Raw genomic sequence first — 12,464 nt, 5'->3', positions numbered from 1 at the left:
AGCTGAAATTGGTTTCTGAGAGTTTGTGAAAAACCTTAGAAAGGTTTAGAAGATGATTTGATTTGTTCAGTGAATGTTTAATGCTTAATTTATATTACCAATGGATTTCATAGTAGAATCACAAGATGGGTGTTGATTTCGACGAAGAATCAAAATTAGATCATCTCAGTCACTAGAGGAATAGATTGTTGTTTTTCCAGAACGACAAGAGTCCATTTTAAGAATTTTAGAAGCATTTTTTCTGTTTCACCAAAATTAAATTTTAAAAGAATATCTTATATGTTGTTAAATGGAATCGGGAGTGGAATTGTTTCTTGTTCATTTTTAACCTTTTTTAGACTATACTAGGCTAATATAGTATTGGAATACACTAGAGATGGGCAATCCGTTAACGAACAGTTCAACGAGAGTGAGTGAATTGGAGTTCTTTATTCAAAAATGATAGTTCTCTATATAGAAATGAAAGTAATCGAATTCTTTGAGAATGTATACAAGTTAGTTGCGTTTTTGAGGAATCTGGTAGAAGTTGCACACATTCGTGACCTTTCATAACGGAAAAGAGAAAGATTGTTGGCAGGAATACATGCAAAAAGTACTCACTATTATTGAATCTGTAATCTGTAGCTCTCATATTATTTTCGAAGGAACAAACAAAGTTTTAGAAGAACGAAACCAAAAAGCTTAAAACCAGGATAAAATAAATGATATATGAAAAAATAAGAACGAAAGAACGGCTCAATAGAACTAATTTTTTTGGTAGAACTGTCAAGTTATGAGCGATTCGTTGTAAAGAACGGTTTTGCCCATCTCTAGAATACACTCCTAGTTTGAATCCTAAGAGTCTTAAGAACTACTGATTTTCCAGATAGCCTAAATAAGACTTATTTAGTAGTATTCTTACAAAAAATTGAATAGTTCGGAAAATGACAATTTCAATTTTAATTTGAATCTTTAAACTTAAATTTTAATTATTTGATTTCCAAATGACTGATGGTACTACTGGCTACCTAGAAAACACTAACAATAATCGAATTTGGGGTAAAAGCTGCACGCATTATTGGAATCTGAATAAAATGTGTTGATTTTTAAACAAAATAGCAAGAATGTTAATGCTGTATTCCTTCGTAAAATGCAAGATTTGTCACTTTTATCATATCCAGCTATGTTCATTGTTTTAATCCTACTGTTACCTCGAATTAATTTGAAATAGTAAAATAGATTGAGTTTTTATCTTGAAGAGCTAGTACATACGAATAACATTAGTAGCGAAGTTACAGACAAAATAAAGATGGAATACATTGAGCTGGGTGGTACTGTTGGTTCCACAGATGAATATTTGGACAAATTGTGGATGAAGTTTTTAAACGTCGTTCCAAGGATTATTTAAATCTTAAATCTTCTATTAAGTAAATCCTCATACGCTCGAACAAAAACGTTTTGAAAGTCTTGTGGCTCAGCGTTTCGTTGATCATGCTATTAGTTGATTGAACCTCATTGGTTACGATATCGCCACTGCGCAAAGCTTTTTGATAATGCTATATTGATTGCTGGGAGCGTAATCAATAAGGCTGTGGAACCGAAGAAACTGGTTTTAATCAAGATTAGAGCTTATATTTACCTTTTCACCCTTCTCACAACCGGATATCGGATCCGGATGGAATTCGTATGGGACCACAAGAAAAACGGTTCAGCCATCTCTGAGAAATTTGATCGCTCTAAAACGTTACATGCGTACATACACAATGATCTTGGCGAACTGATTCGAATGTTATATAACACTCAGCCCTGCGGGCCTTGGTTTCAAAATCGGTTTTCACAGTGATTGCATAACTTATCTGTATTTTCTATTTCCAAATAGAGATACCCAAAAAATACTTCTTTACTTAATTCTCGAAATTCTTTTGGATATGGGATTATCTTAGAAATATTCAAATAATACTGAACATAGGCGATTTGAGCCTAAAAAACCGGGAATGTTTTGTCTCGTGCACCGGGAAAATCGGGAAAAAACCGGGAATTTGAAATCGGCAATTCACTTGCCACCCTGTTTAATGTAACTTATTTAATCTTTATGATATTGATAAAAATACCATATACAAGTTATGCGGAAAGTCGATAAAACCTAAGCCAATATAATTTAATATTTAAAATTTCATTCAATTTCGTTCAAGGATATGCCCTAACGGATTATGAAATAAATTCCCGGTACGTCTCATCATTCTGTCTGTCTAATAAGAGGATTTAAATTTTTTATTTATAGTCTCGGGATCCTACTTCTATCGCAAATATCATTAGGTGCTCCCTTACAAAACTAAGGACTTGTATAGCTCAAATCCTCGAGAAAAGTAGTAGTTTCCAATTCGTTGTGCGTCTGATTCGTCTGGTAACAGTAAATATCCGATGAAATCAGCCAGTTCCAAAGAAGCAAGTGTAGTTGAAATATTAAAATAAATTTTCATTATGAAACTCTTCACATACGAAAAATATAAAAGTGTTTGATAAGACAATTATTTTTAATGTTTTTGATTCCCTTAAGCACCATTATCCCAGCATTTTAATTAATTTGAATCTTATATGTATAACTTAACAGCTCGGCTGAAAAGTTCGTATCGTTTAATAGAAACACACATTTTTTTTGCCAAAACTCGTTTTTATTATTCAACATAATTGCCATCAGAGGCGATACAGCGATTATAGCGATCTTCCAACTTTTCGATACTATTTTTGTAGTACGATTTGTCCTTTGCCTCAAAATAGGCCTCAGTTTCAGCGATTACCTCTTCATTGCTTCTAAATTTTTTATCAGCGAACATTCTCTTGAGGTCTGAGAACAGGAAAAAGTCACTGGGGGCCAAATCTGGAGAATACGGTGGATGAGGGAGCAATTCGAAGCCCAATTCGAAGCCCAATTCGTTCAATTTCAGCATGGTTTTTCGTTGTTGTTTTTGTTCGATTGTGAGCTCACGCGGCACCCATTTTGCACAAAGCTTTCTCATATCCAAATATTCGTGAATAATATGTCCAACACGTTCCTTTGATATCTTTAGGGTGTCAGCTATCTCGATCAACTTCACTTTACGGTCATTGAAAATCATTTTGTGGATTTTTTTCACGTTTTCATCGGTAACAGCCTCTTTTGGACGTCCACTGCGTTCATCGTCTTCGGTGCTCATATGACCAGTACGAAATTTTGCAAACCACTTACGAATTGTTGCTTCGCCCGGTGCAGAGTCTGGATAACACTCATCAAGCTATTTTTTGGTATCGACGGCACTTTTTTTCATCAAAAAGTAGTGTTTCATCAACACACGAAATTCCTTTTTTCCATTTTTTTCACAATAACAAAAGTAGCTTCACTCAAAATGCAATATCTCACAAACTAATAATCAGACAGCTGTCAAATTTATACACGTATCTTTTGAAGGTTAGGACTAACTGAAAATGGTATGGATTTAATTCTAGTGGCGCCCTCTCATAGAAACGATACGAACTTTTCAGCCGATCTGTTATTCAATAAAATAGCAATCATTTGATCTATATATAACTGATATATAGAACTGGGATGACCTCCATCAAAAGTTATACATAAATGTTATGAAACTAGTCATATGGTATAGATACCTATCTATATTAATTCGAAGTGAATATAATATGCGCTTCATAAATTGTGTCAATGTATGTTGTGTGGATATCTAGTAATGGTTATAGGGCGTGCCAATAAATTTGACTCAGACTGGAAATTTCATTCGTTATATGAAAATAATTTCATTCGTTATATAAAATATTTCATAAGATTATCTTATATATTTGACATGATGTTGAATACACTTTGTAGCTATCAATGGAAATGCTAATAGTGAAAAATCATAAGAATATCATATAATGTGAAAATAAGAATTTAGCACAGTGTGCCTTAGCTCTAAGATGTTGTCAGACCCTACTTTTCAAGTAGGTTTTAATGGACTTCCATTTTAAAGCTGTTTAATGCACAATCCAGTAAAAATTATTTGATTCATATATAAAATGTAGTGTAGTACTCATATCACATTCAGATACCAGAATACTGTTATTTTAAATTGTGGTTGGAGATTTTCAAAATTTTCATATAAATCATTAGGATTCTAACCATAAAAATATGAACATTAATTTCAGAAAATCTCCATAGAAGTTCTTCTTATTCTTCACTTCTGGGTGGTGTCACCACACTTGAAATGACGCCGATTGATGGCACAGCAAGTTGGGTTATATTGCCAGTTAATTTTCGTTTCTTTTCACTGGACTGCAAGTGAAAATCTCGATGCGTGACAATGTGGAGTCGCAAAAGTACGGGTGAAAATCTTTTCTAGTGAAATACTCAAATTTTCACCGTGTTTACTCGTTGAGGGTTCCACCGGAGTTGGCACAGAAGTTCAATGGCTGTAAAAACCACCAGCTAACGTTAACATCGTGGGTGTGGGTTTGTGAGGCTTACAAAACGGGCATATTTGACAGATTAATTTAAATCAAAATCATAATTCATTTTGCTTTGTAGTAAAAAATTGTAACCAAAAAAAATTTCTCACGAATGTTCAAACTACTTACACTTGAAGGACTCACTGTTCACCATTTTCAAAATTGAATTTTTGGTCAATTCACGTAAACGAACTGATGATACTCTATTCATTTTAGGGGATGTTCGCATAACATTCATTTTCGTCACGTATAATATTCAATATGACAATAGGAACCTTTTTACGTGATTTTTCAAATGATTCGAATGTGAATTTTTATTTGTGTGTTAAGATAATGAGCACGCTTACTTGTGCGTCTAAAGAATTGAATTAAAAGTCGCACTGTTTCGTAAAAACCATACCTACCAAAAATTGAATACAACGGGTATTACAACATTTTTGGTAAATATGCTTCTCGAAAAATTTGAGTAGATATTACTCGCTTTTGTTGACATTTGTAAATAAGTATAAAGTACCAAAGACATTGGAAATCTATTCATGCTTCACAGTGTATTTATATGTTCAAATGTAAACAAGCATTTTAATGTATTTTACTTAGCAACTAGAGCCTGATACGGCTCGCTATCTAAATAACTTTATTTTTACAATCCTGAATTTTTGTAAAATTTTTACTACTCATTCGGGTCGGGTACGGGTACGGGTAATTTTTAATCGGGACCATCTCTACTTTCCCGGAGACCAAAAAGGTAAACGACTCTGAACGGGTGGTTCGCGAAAATAAAGTTGCCACCAGTAGTGATAAACCAACAATACGTAACAGTATTAAGGATCAAATGTAAACCAAGTTTACTTGTGTTGATAATTTGTGTATTATGTACATTTTATTTGGTACTTATGTCGTAAGTCTATGTGTTTCTATATGCAGTGGAAAAAGTTTATCAAAGTAGCTTGAACGATTGAAAAACAATCGGTTTTAATAATAATTAATTCTCTAACGAATGTTAGAGTTAAGCCTGATTTTTTAATGAAATATCAATTTTGATTAATTGTTCATTAATGTTTGATGGTAAATTTCTTACATTTTATGAATGTAGACTATAATTCCCTAATCTGCTATCTATTTCGAAGGCACTTCAGTAGCGTTTTCTCCAATGAAGTTCTTAGTAGCGAAGAAGTATCAGAGGCAATCGTAAACGTCCCTCTCCGTTCTCCTGTTGGAGCTCATCCTCCTATTACCTCGACCATGATAATTACGGCGTGCTCAAAACTAAAAAGCTCTACTAACGCAGGACCTGATGCCATTCCTTCGATAGTCCTAAAAAAATGCTTGAATTCACTCTTAACACCACTGACTATATGTTATTGTTCAACGATTCTTTTAATGCGGGGACTTTCCCAGACCCCTGGAAGAAATCATATATTTTTCCGGTTTTTAAGAAAGGTAACAAATCTTATATTACTAACTACCGTGGAATAGCTTCACTATATGCTGTGTCCAAGCTATTTGAAATAAATATTCTCGATTTCATAACTGACAAATGCAAGGACTACATATCTGAAACTCAACACGGTTTCATGCCTAAGAGGTCAACATCTACAAACCTTGTAGCTTACACATCTTTTATCATCCGATCTCTACAATCGCATCTACAGGTTGATGCTATCTACACAGATTTTTCAGCGGCATTCGATAAAATAAATCATCAAATAACAGTTGCTAAACTCGACAGATTGGGCTTTAGTGGCGCTTTACTAGATTGGATGCGTTCATATCTTACTGGTAGCGAGATGTCGGTGAAAATAGGAAACTTCACAACAGTTCCTTTTACTGTTAGTTCTGGAGTACCTCAAGGAAGCCACTTAGGACCGTTTCTATTTTTACTTTACCTCAATGATCTCAACTTCTCCGTGAAATGTTTCAAACTATCATTTGCTGACGATTTCAAACTATATCATCCTATAAAAGAAACTAGAAGATGCACGTTTTCTGCTAGCTCAGTTTGACACATTCGCCAAATGGTGCCACAATAACAAGATGGTACTAAACGCTTCCAAATGTTCCATTATATCTTTTTCCCGAAAACGCTCAATAATTACATATGACTATCATCTCTTGCAAAATGTCCTCAAACGTGAATCCTCAGTTAAGAACTTAGGTGTTATTCTCGATCAGAAATTGGATTTCAAGAATCATGTCGATTATGTAATTTCGAAAGCTTCTAAACTCTTAGGCTTCATATTTCGGATCACTAAGAACTTTACCAATATACACTGCCCGAAGACTCTTTTTTTGTGCGCTAGTTCGATCAACATTAGAATACGCAGCTATCGTTTGGTCGCCTCATTATCAAATCGACATTGATCGTGTCGAAAGTGTTCAACGCAAATTCGTTAGATTTGCACTCCGCAATCTACCATGGAGGGACCCATTCAACCTTCCTAGTTACAAAGATCGCTATCGGCTTATTGAGCTAGATCCGCTGTCTGTACGTAGGATCGTTTGCAAGGCTGTCTTTATTACTGATCTAATTCAATCACGTGTTGACAGTCCTGATCTCCTACAATTGATCAATTTTGACATTCATCATCGAAGTCTTCGTTCTCATCCATTTATACGAATTTCCCATGCTAGGACCAATTACGGATATAACAAACCCTTTTCCAGTATGTGCCGTTTATTCAATAGTTGCTCACAGGAATTTGATTTTCATCTCTCTCGTGATGCGATACAACGATTATTCCATAATTCTTTATTTTTGCAGTTATAATACTAATGTTAATTCTTTTCGCTCGACCATCCCTTCGTTCTCTCCACCATCTCCATTGAAAACTAATAAATTCGCTCGTTGTAACTAATCATGTTGTATCTCCTCTTCTCCGCTCTTCATCGTTCTTCTCCTATCTTTTCGAACACTAATTAGATCTATATGTCGGTTCTAACCACGTTTGCTCGCCCTCTTTTTTTATCCGTCTTCCACCATCTTTTTCGACCACTAATTAGATCTACATGCCGAACCTAACCCCGTTTCGTTCGCAAACTCTCATTCACCACTCCCTCCTTCTACCTCCCATTTTAAAGCATATATCTTTTCTTCTCTAGTTTTAATGCAAAATCACCATCGTTTACCCGATGGGTTTAGTGTCATCTAATTACTATAGAGTTAGTTAGCTAGGGTTAGTTTTAATTGATAGTATTAAGTACATACATGTATTTGTTGGATTGTTGTAATCTGTTGATATAAACGATAAGGAGATTTTATGTCTGCTGGAGTGAGAGATTATTATTTCAGCTCCATTGGGCTTTTTCCTGCTCCAAATAAATAAATAAATAAATAAATAAATAAATAAAAAAGTTGGTTACACAGCTTTAATGTATTTGTATTAGATCGCGCTACACAAAATAAACAAAACTAAATATTTTCTGTTAAAAAACAGTTTTCTAGAAAAAATAAATAGTTTTATGACAACCTTCTATATCCATTGCCTTTCGCGTGTAAAATTTAAGGTTCCTATTTTGCGGGATTACTAAAAGGAGGTACAATCTTTATTTTGCAGTAATTTCTGTAAGGGAAAATCCATGTAGGAATGTGTGCGTTGCTAATCAAATGTGTTAGTGGAAGTAAGCTGAAACTGAAATAATATTTCTCGAGCAGTTTTCAGAAAAAAACGGAAGAATTTAAGATTGAGATTGTTGCTTTTTTTAATTGCACTTCTAAACAGAATGAACTGATTTGTTTATTGTTCAACCCTGTAGAAAATGTATTGATTGAAATCATGAGAAGAATCACAGAAATTTGCTTTTACGCACACATTGCTGACATTATTCATCCGCTTGCAAAGTGTCTTGCTCCTTAAGCACTCGAAATTTACCCTGGTCTAAGACATAACATAGTATTTCATACAAACTCCTATGGCTCTTAAGTCATGCACGTGCGAGCTTTGATCAAAGCAAATCTGTTTGATAAAAGCAAACCTGCTTGATCCTTTGATTGATCAAAGCAAACCTGTTTGATCCTTCTAACCTGATTCTGAACTTTATAAAAAAATCATTTTTATTTACATAAACACGTGCTTGATTATAAAAAAAAAAATCGCTTTTATTTACATAAACATGTGCACGATACTTTTGCAATGACCAATCAGAGCTATGCTTTCCAGCTGATATATCGCTTATTACTTCAAAACTGTCGTCTCTGTTAGGGAAAGCCAGCATAGCGTCCAAGATTTCAGCAGAAATAATAGGAGACTGCTCGCTATTAATAAAAATTTCAATCATAAATAATTGAAATTACGAGACTTTAAGCAAAGTCTTGGCGTTACATTCTTTTTGTGGAATTTGGTCTTTCTGTTCCTTTGCAGCCGATTCTTAGCGTACAGAATCATTGCATGACTAGTACTACGATCCAACTGACACTGTGAATCCTTCCAGGTCGGGGCTCGAACATATGACAACTGGTACATTCAAATTGATACTTACAAAAAATGAACAATCAATAGCTGACATAATATGTGTCTAATATTAGCTAGAAGTTTAGCATAATCGGTTGTCGTATTGCTCTGAATATGAAGGGTTCAAAACGTTGCATTACAAAACAAAGTATAAATTACGGAAACCAACGCTTAACATGAAAACCATCCCTAAATAACACAATTGAGACCAGTGCAGTAAAACTTCATTCATTTCAATTGAAACTGAATGTGGAACACATTATCGATCTCTCTAATGCAGTAAACTTCACTCTCTGACACACACAATGTTCGTTTCTCTTCAATCGAGGCTCAGTTTAACCACCGTCAGTTAATCTCTTGAAGTAACAAAATATCTCTTTCAATAGTGTGCCTTCAAATGAAGTTCATGTAAACATTCGAATTGGTTCAAGATAATAGATGTAAGACAAACCAGATAGCTGAAATATCAATCATAGAATACACATAAATTAATTGTTTCCTCCTTCAGTTTTCATTTTTAATACTTTACTCCATTTATAATTCTATTCGTTCGAACTTGCTTGCTACCAAGAGCGAAGGCAATGAAGCAGCTAGACTACTTGGCACTTGAAACTGAACAAGCAAAACTTCAAATGACTAGGTACGATTATTTAACTGACTATAAATTCCGGGAGCTTCACTTGAAAATGGCAGCAAAGTCAAATGAATTAGTAGGGATATGCTGACGGTCAGCGACCATAAATTTCATTTTCATGATATATTATTCGATTGAAAATGAAATTTTACCGCACTGATTGAGACCATAATCCAATAATTGATGTATATATTTTAACATTACTCACAACTTACCATTTTTTTAATTTTTAATAGCAAATCAGCACCGCAGTTTTTGTTAAGTATCTACGACAAACTATCGCATCAAACAAGCGGTTATCATGCTCGTTATACAAGAAGCCCTGATACTAAACACGATATTTTCACACAAATGGACAACGAAGCCATAGACCAAAGCGATATTATAATGACATTTTTGAACAAAAGTAAGTATTTATTCCAACATTTATTTATTGTCTGGTATATAAGTTTATTTCGGTTTTGACCACATGGTCTTTCGCCGAGGGGGTCAACACTTAGGACATAGTAAGGATTGTTCCAGTTCTAGATGGTTAATTTATGTCAGTTTTAAATTTAAATCTGAAAATTATAACAAGAAAAACTGGCAGCCCCAGCAACGTTTTAGTCGTGTTTCGAAAATACAAAAAATAGAACGGCAGCGTATACCAGTTTTAAATTTGACAGTAAAACTGTTCGAATAAATAAAACTAAAACGGCTTGCTGGAGATACGTTTTTTCAAGTTTCAGTTTTATTATAGATCTCCCATGCAGAGCTTCCAGCTGCTGAATTTGCTCTTGATGAAGTTGTCGAGGAGGTAAGCCGGTTGAAAAATAATAAGGCCGCTGGCGTTGATCATCTACCAAGCGAGCCACTAAAACACGGTGGTAATCCACTAGTGAAAGTACAGTTCTGGGAGGATGAGATTTTACCGGAGGAATGAATGGAAGGGTCACAAGCTGGATTGCTGCAATTACCACGCTATCACTCTACTGAAACCGGCTACAATACCAGGCAGGATCTATGCAAACGTGCTACCACGGACCAAGTGTTCGCCATCCGCCAGGTGTTGCAAAAGTATCGCGTTGCCATCCGCCAGATGTTGCAAAAGTCGGACGAAGTTAACTATCTACAAAACGTTGACTATACCGGTTATCATCTACGGGCACGAGTCCCGGACAATGCTTGTGGAGGATCAAGGTGCACTGGGTGTTTTTGAACGGAAAGTGTTGCAAACCATCTTTGGCGGAGTGCGGATGATAGACGGTGTGTTCAGAAAGCGGACTTTCTCGAGCAAAAACATGATCATTTAGCAGTTTTGATTGGAAACAGCTTTTATACTGGAATTTATTAAACATTATTAGAGTAATTTAACAAAATTCACCAGGAACTTACATTCAGTATTTTCTCTAGCTCACTCCGCAAATTTCTGACTCTTTATCTCAGTGACATCCTACCATAACATAAATGGTTTGATTTGTATTAGCAGGTGATCTTGATTAACAAAAAACAACAGATTTTCGTTCACTGAATGATTCAATGGTTGGTTTACTTCGTGATTTCTCATCTAAAGTTGACCACCGTAGATTCCGACTGCAAACCACACGACTTAAACTATTAGCTGCCTGCCAACTCGCAAAGATGTGAGCACACTTATGCACTGGCTCAGACTAGTTTTCCTTCCACTTCTTTTGTTGAGTGCTTGCTTTCGCTACCGTTGCCGTTCGTCATTTGACAGTTATCGTTCGGAGAGCATTCGGAGCTCCCGTTACTATCCGTTTGGTTACAGCGGTTTTTAACAAGGCGAATGAACCATGAACTGCACCAGTTGCTGGGAAGACCAACCCTCATCCAAACGGTCTAAGTCGGGCGGTTACGATAGTTCGACCGGTATAAGAAGAAGAGGCGCGCAGCGGCATGATGGATCGATCACGTTGAGGCGACCTGCGGACCTTTCGCAGCTACCGAGGCTGGCGGCGAACAGCCATGAATCGAGTTGAATGGAGACGCCTCCTGTATAAAGCAGAGACCCGCGTTGTCTACGACTGAGAGAGTAAGAGAAGTATGTTGATGTATGTTAAACATAGTGTTCGATCATAGAACTTATCAGGAATAGAAACTCTGATATTTTTTTCAGGAATAGTGACTCTGATATTTTCAGATAGCTCAAAATCATCTATATAAAAGTCTAGTTTAGCATATTGTACTCGTAAGACTCATGTTATTTGTTTTTATTTGACGTAGTGTGATGATTTTGTCGTGAGCTCTGTTTATCTTGGGGCGCCTTTGCAAAATTTACCCTCTAAGAGAGTAATAAGTTTTTGATCGTGAATATCTCTTGTTGTATCAAAGGTATCAATATAGTTTTTGTCGTGAATACGACTTACGTTATATTAATTTAGATGCGATTAGTGCATAAAACATAGGTGTTGTTGCGATAAAAATGAAGTGAATGTTATTTTTGTGAAGCTTAGTCGATTTCTATGAACGCAGTATTTTTTAAGCTCCAGTTTCCTGGTAACGTAACGAAAAATGAGAGAGAAATAAAATCGGCTCAGCAAGGCCGCCAAAGAAGCGATAGCTTTATTGGATACAGACGCATCGAGGCTGTCCAATAGGGTATATCGTATTCAGAGTCGGACATTAGATGCTCTTCGTCTTCGCCATCTATATGTTTCTCCTCCGGGACGATAGAGACGTCACTAGTGGACATACTTTATTTTTTGTGCAGGAGTAGAGTTTCCCGCACTTTTACCAATAAAGATAGACAGAAGTGAAAAATATGGAGAATCGGAAAAAAGGTTTGAAAAAGTACTTAGCTAGTATGGCACGATGAGCTGTTAGGTGATATATTCATTCGTTCCTTCTGATTCCCCAGCGTGACCTCGATCTGTTTTCACCAGCAGACTCGTAGGCGGCAGACATTAGATGTGTTATTGTTCGACACTGCT

General features: G+C 35.6%; 1 protein-coding gene across 2 annotated transcripts in view; it reads left to right on the top strand.

The window, feature by feature from the left end:
- LOC131440673 (protein 60A-like) overlaps nucleotides 1-12,464 on the top strand; it is a 160,947-nt gene that overhangs the window by 60,138 nt on the left and 88,345 nt on the right. The window contains exons 1-2 of one of the 2 annotated variants that reach the window (XM_058612158.1): nucleotides 9,467-9,540; nucleotides 9,771-9,940. In XM_058612158.1, coding sequence (XP_058468141.1) covers nucleotides 9,482-9,540; nucleotides 9,771-9,940 — 229 coding nt within the window. In that variant the 5' untranslated portion in view covers nucleotides 9,467-9,481. Of the gene's footprint in view, nucleotides 1-9,466; nucleotides 9,541-9,770; nucleotides 9,941-12,464 lie in introns of those variants that run through there. The other variant, XM_058612157.1, reaches the window with a different exon arrangement.

This window comes from Malaya genurostris, chromosome 1 (genome assembly GCF_030247185.1).
Source record: "Malaya genurostris strain Urasoe2022 chromosome 1, Malgen_1.1, whole genome shotgun sequence".
Lineage (NCBI taxonomy): Eukaryota > Metazoa > Arthropoda > Insecta > Diptera > Culicidae > Malaya > Malaya genurostris.
Note: the sequence above shows the minus strand (reverse complement) of the source record. Positions and strands in the feature narration are given on the sequence as shown.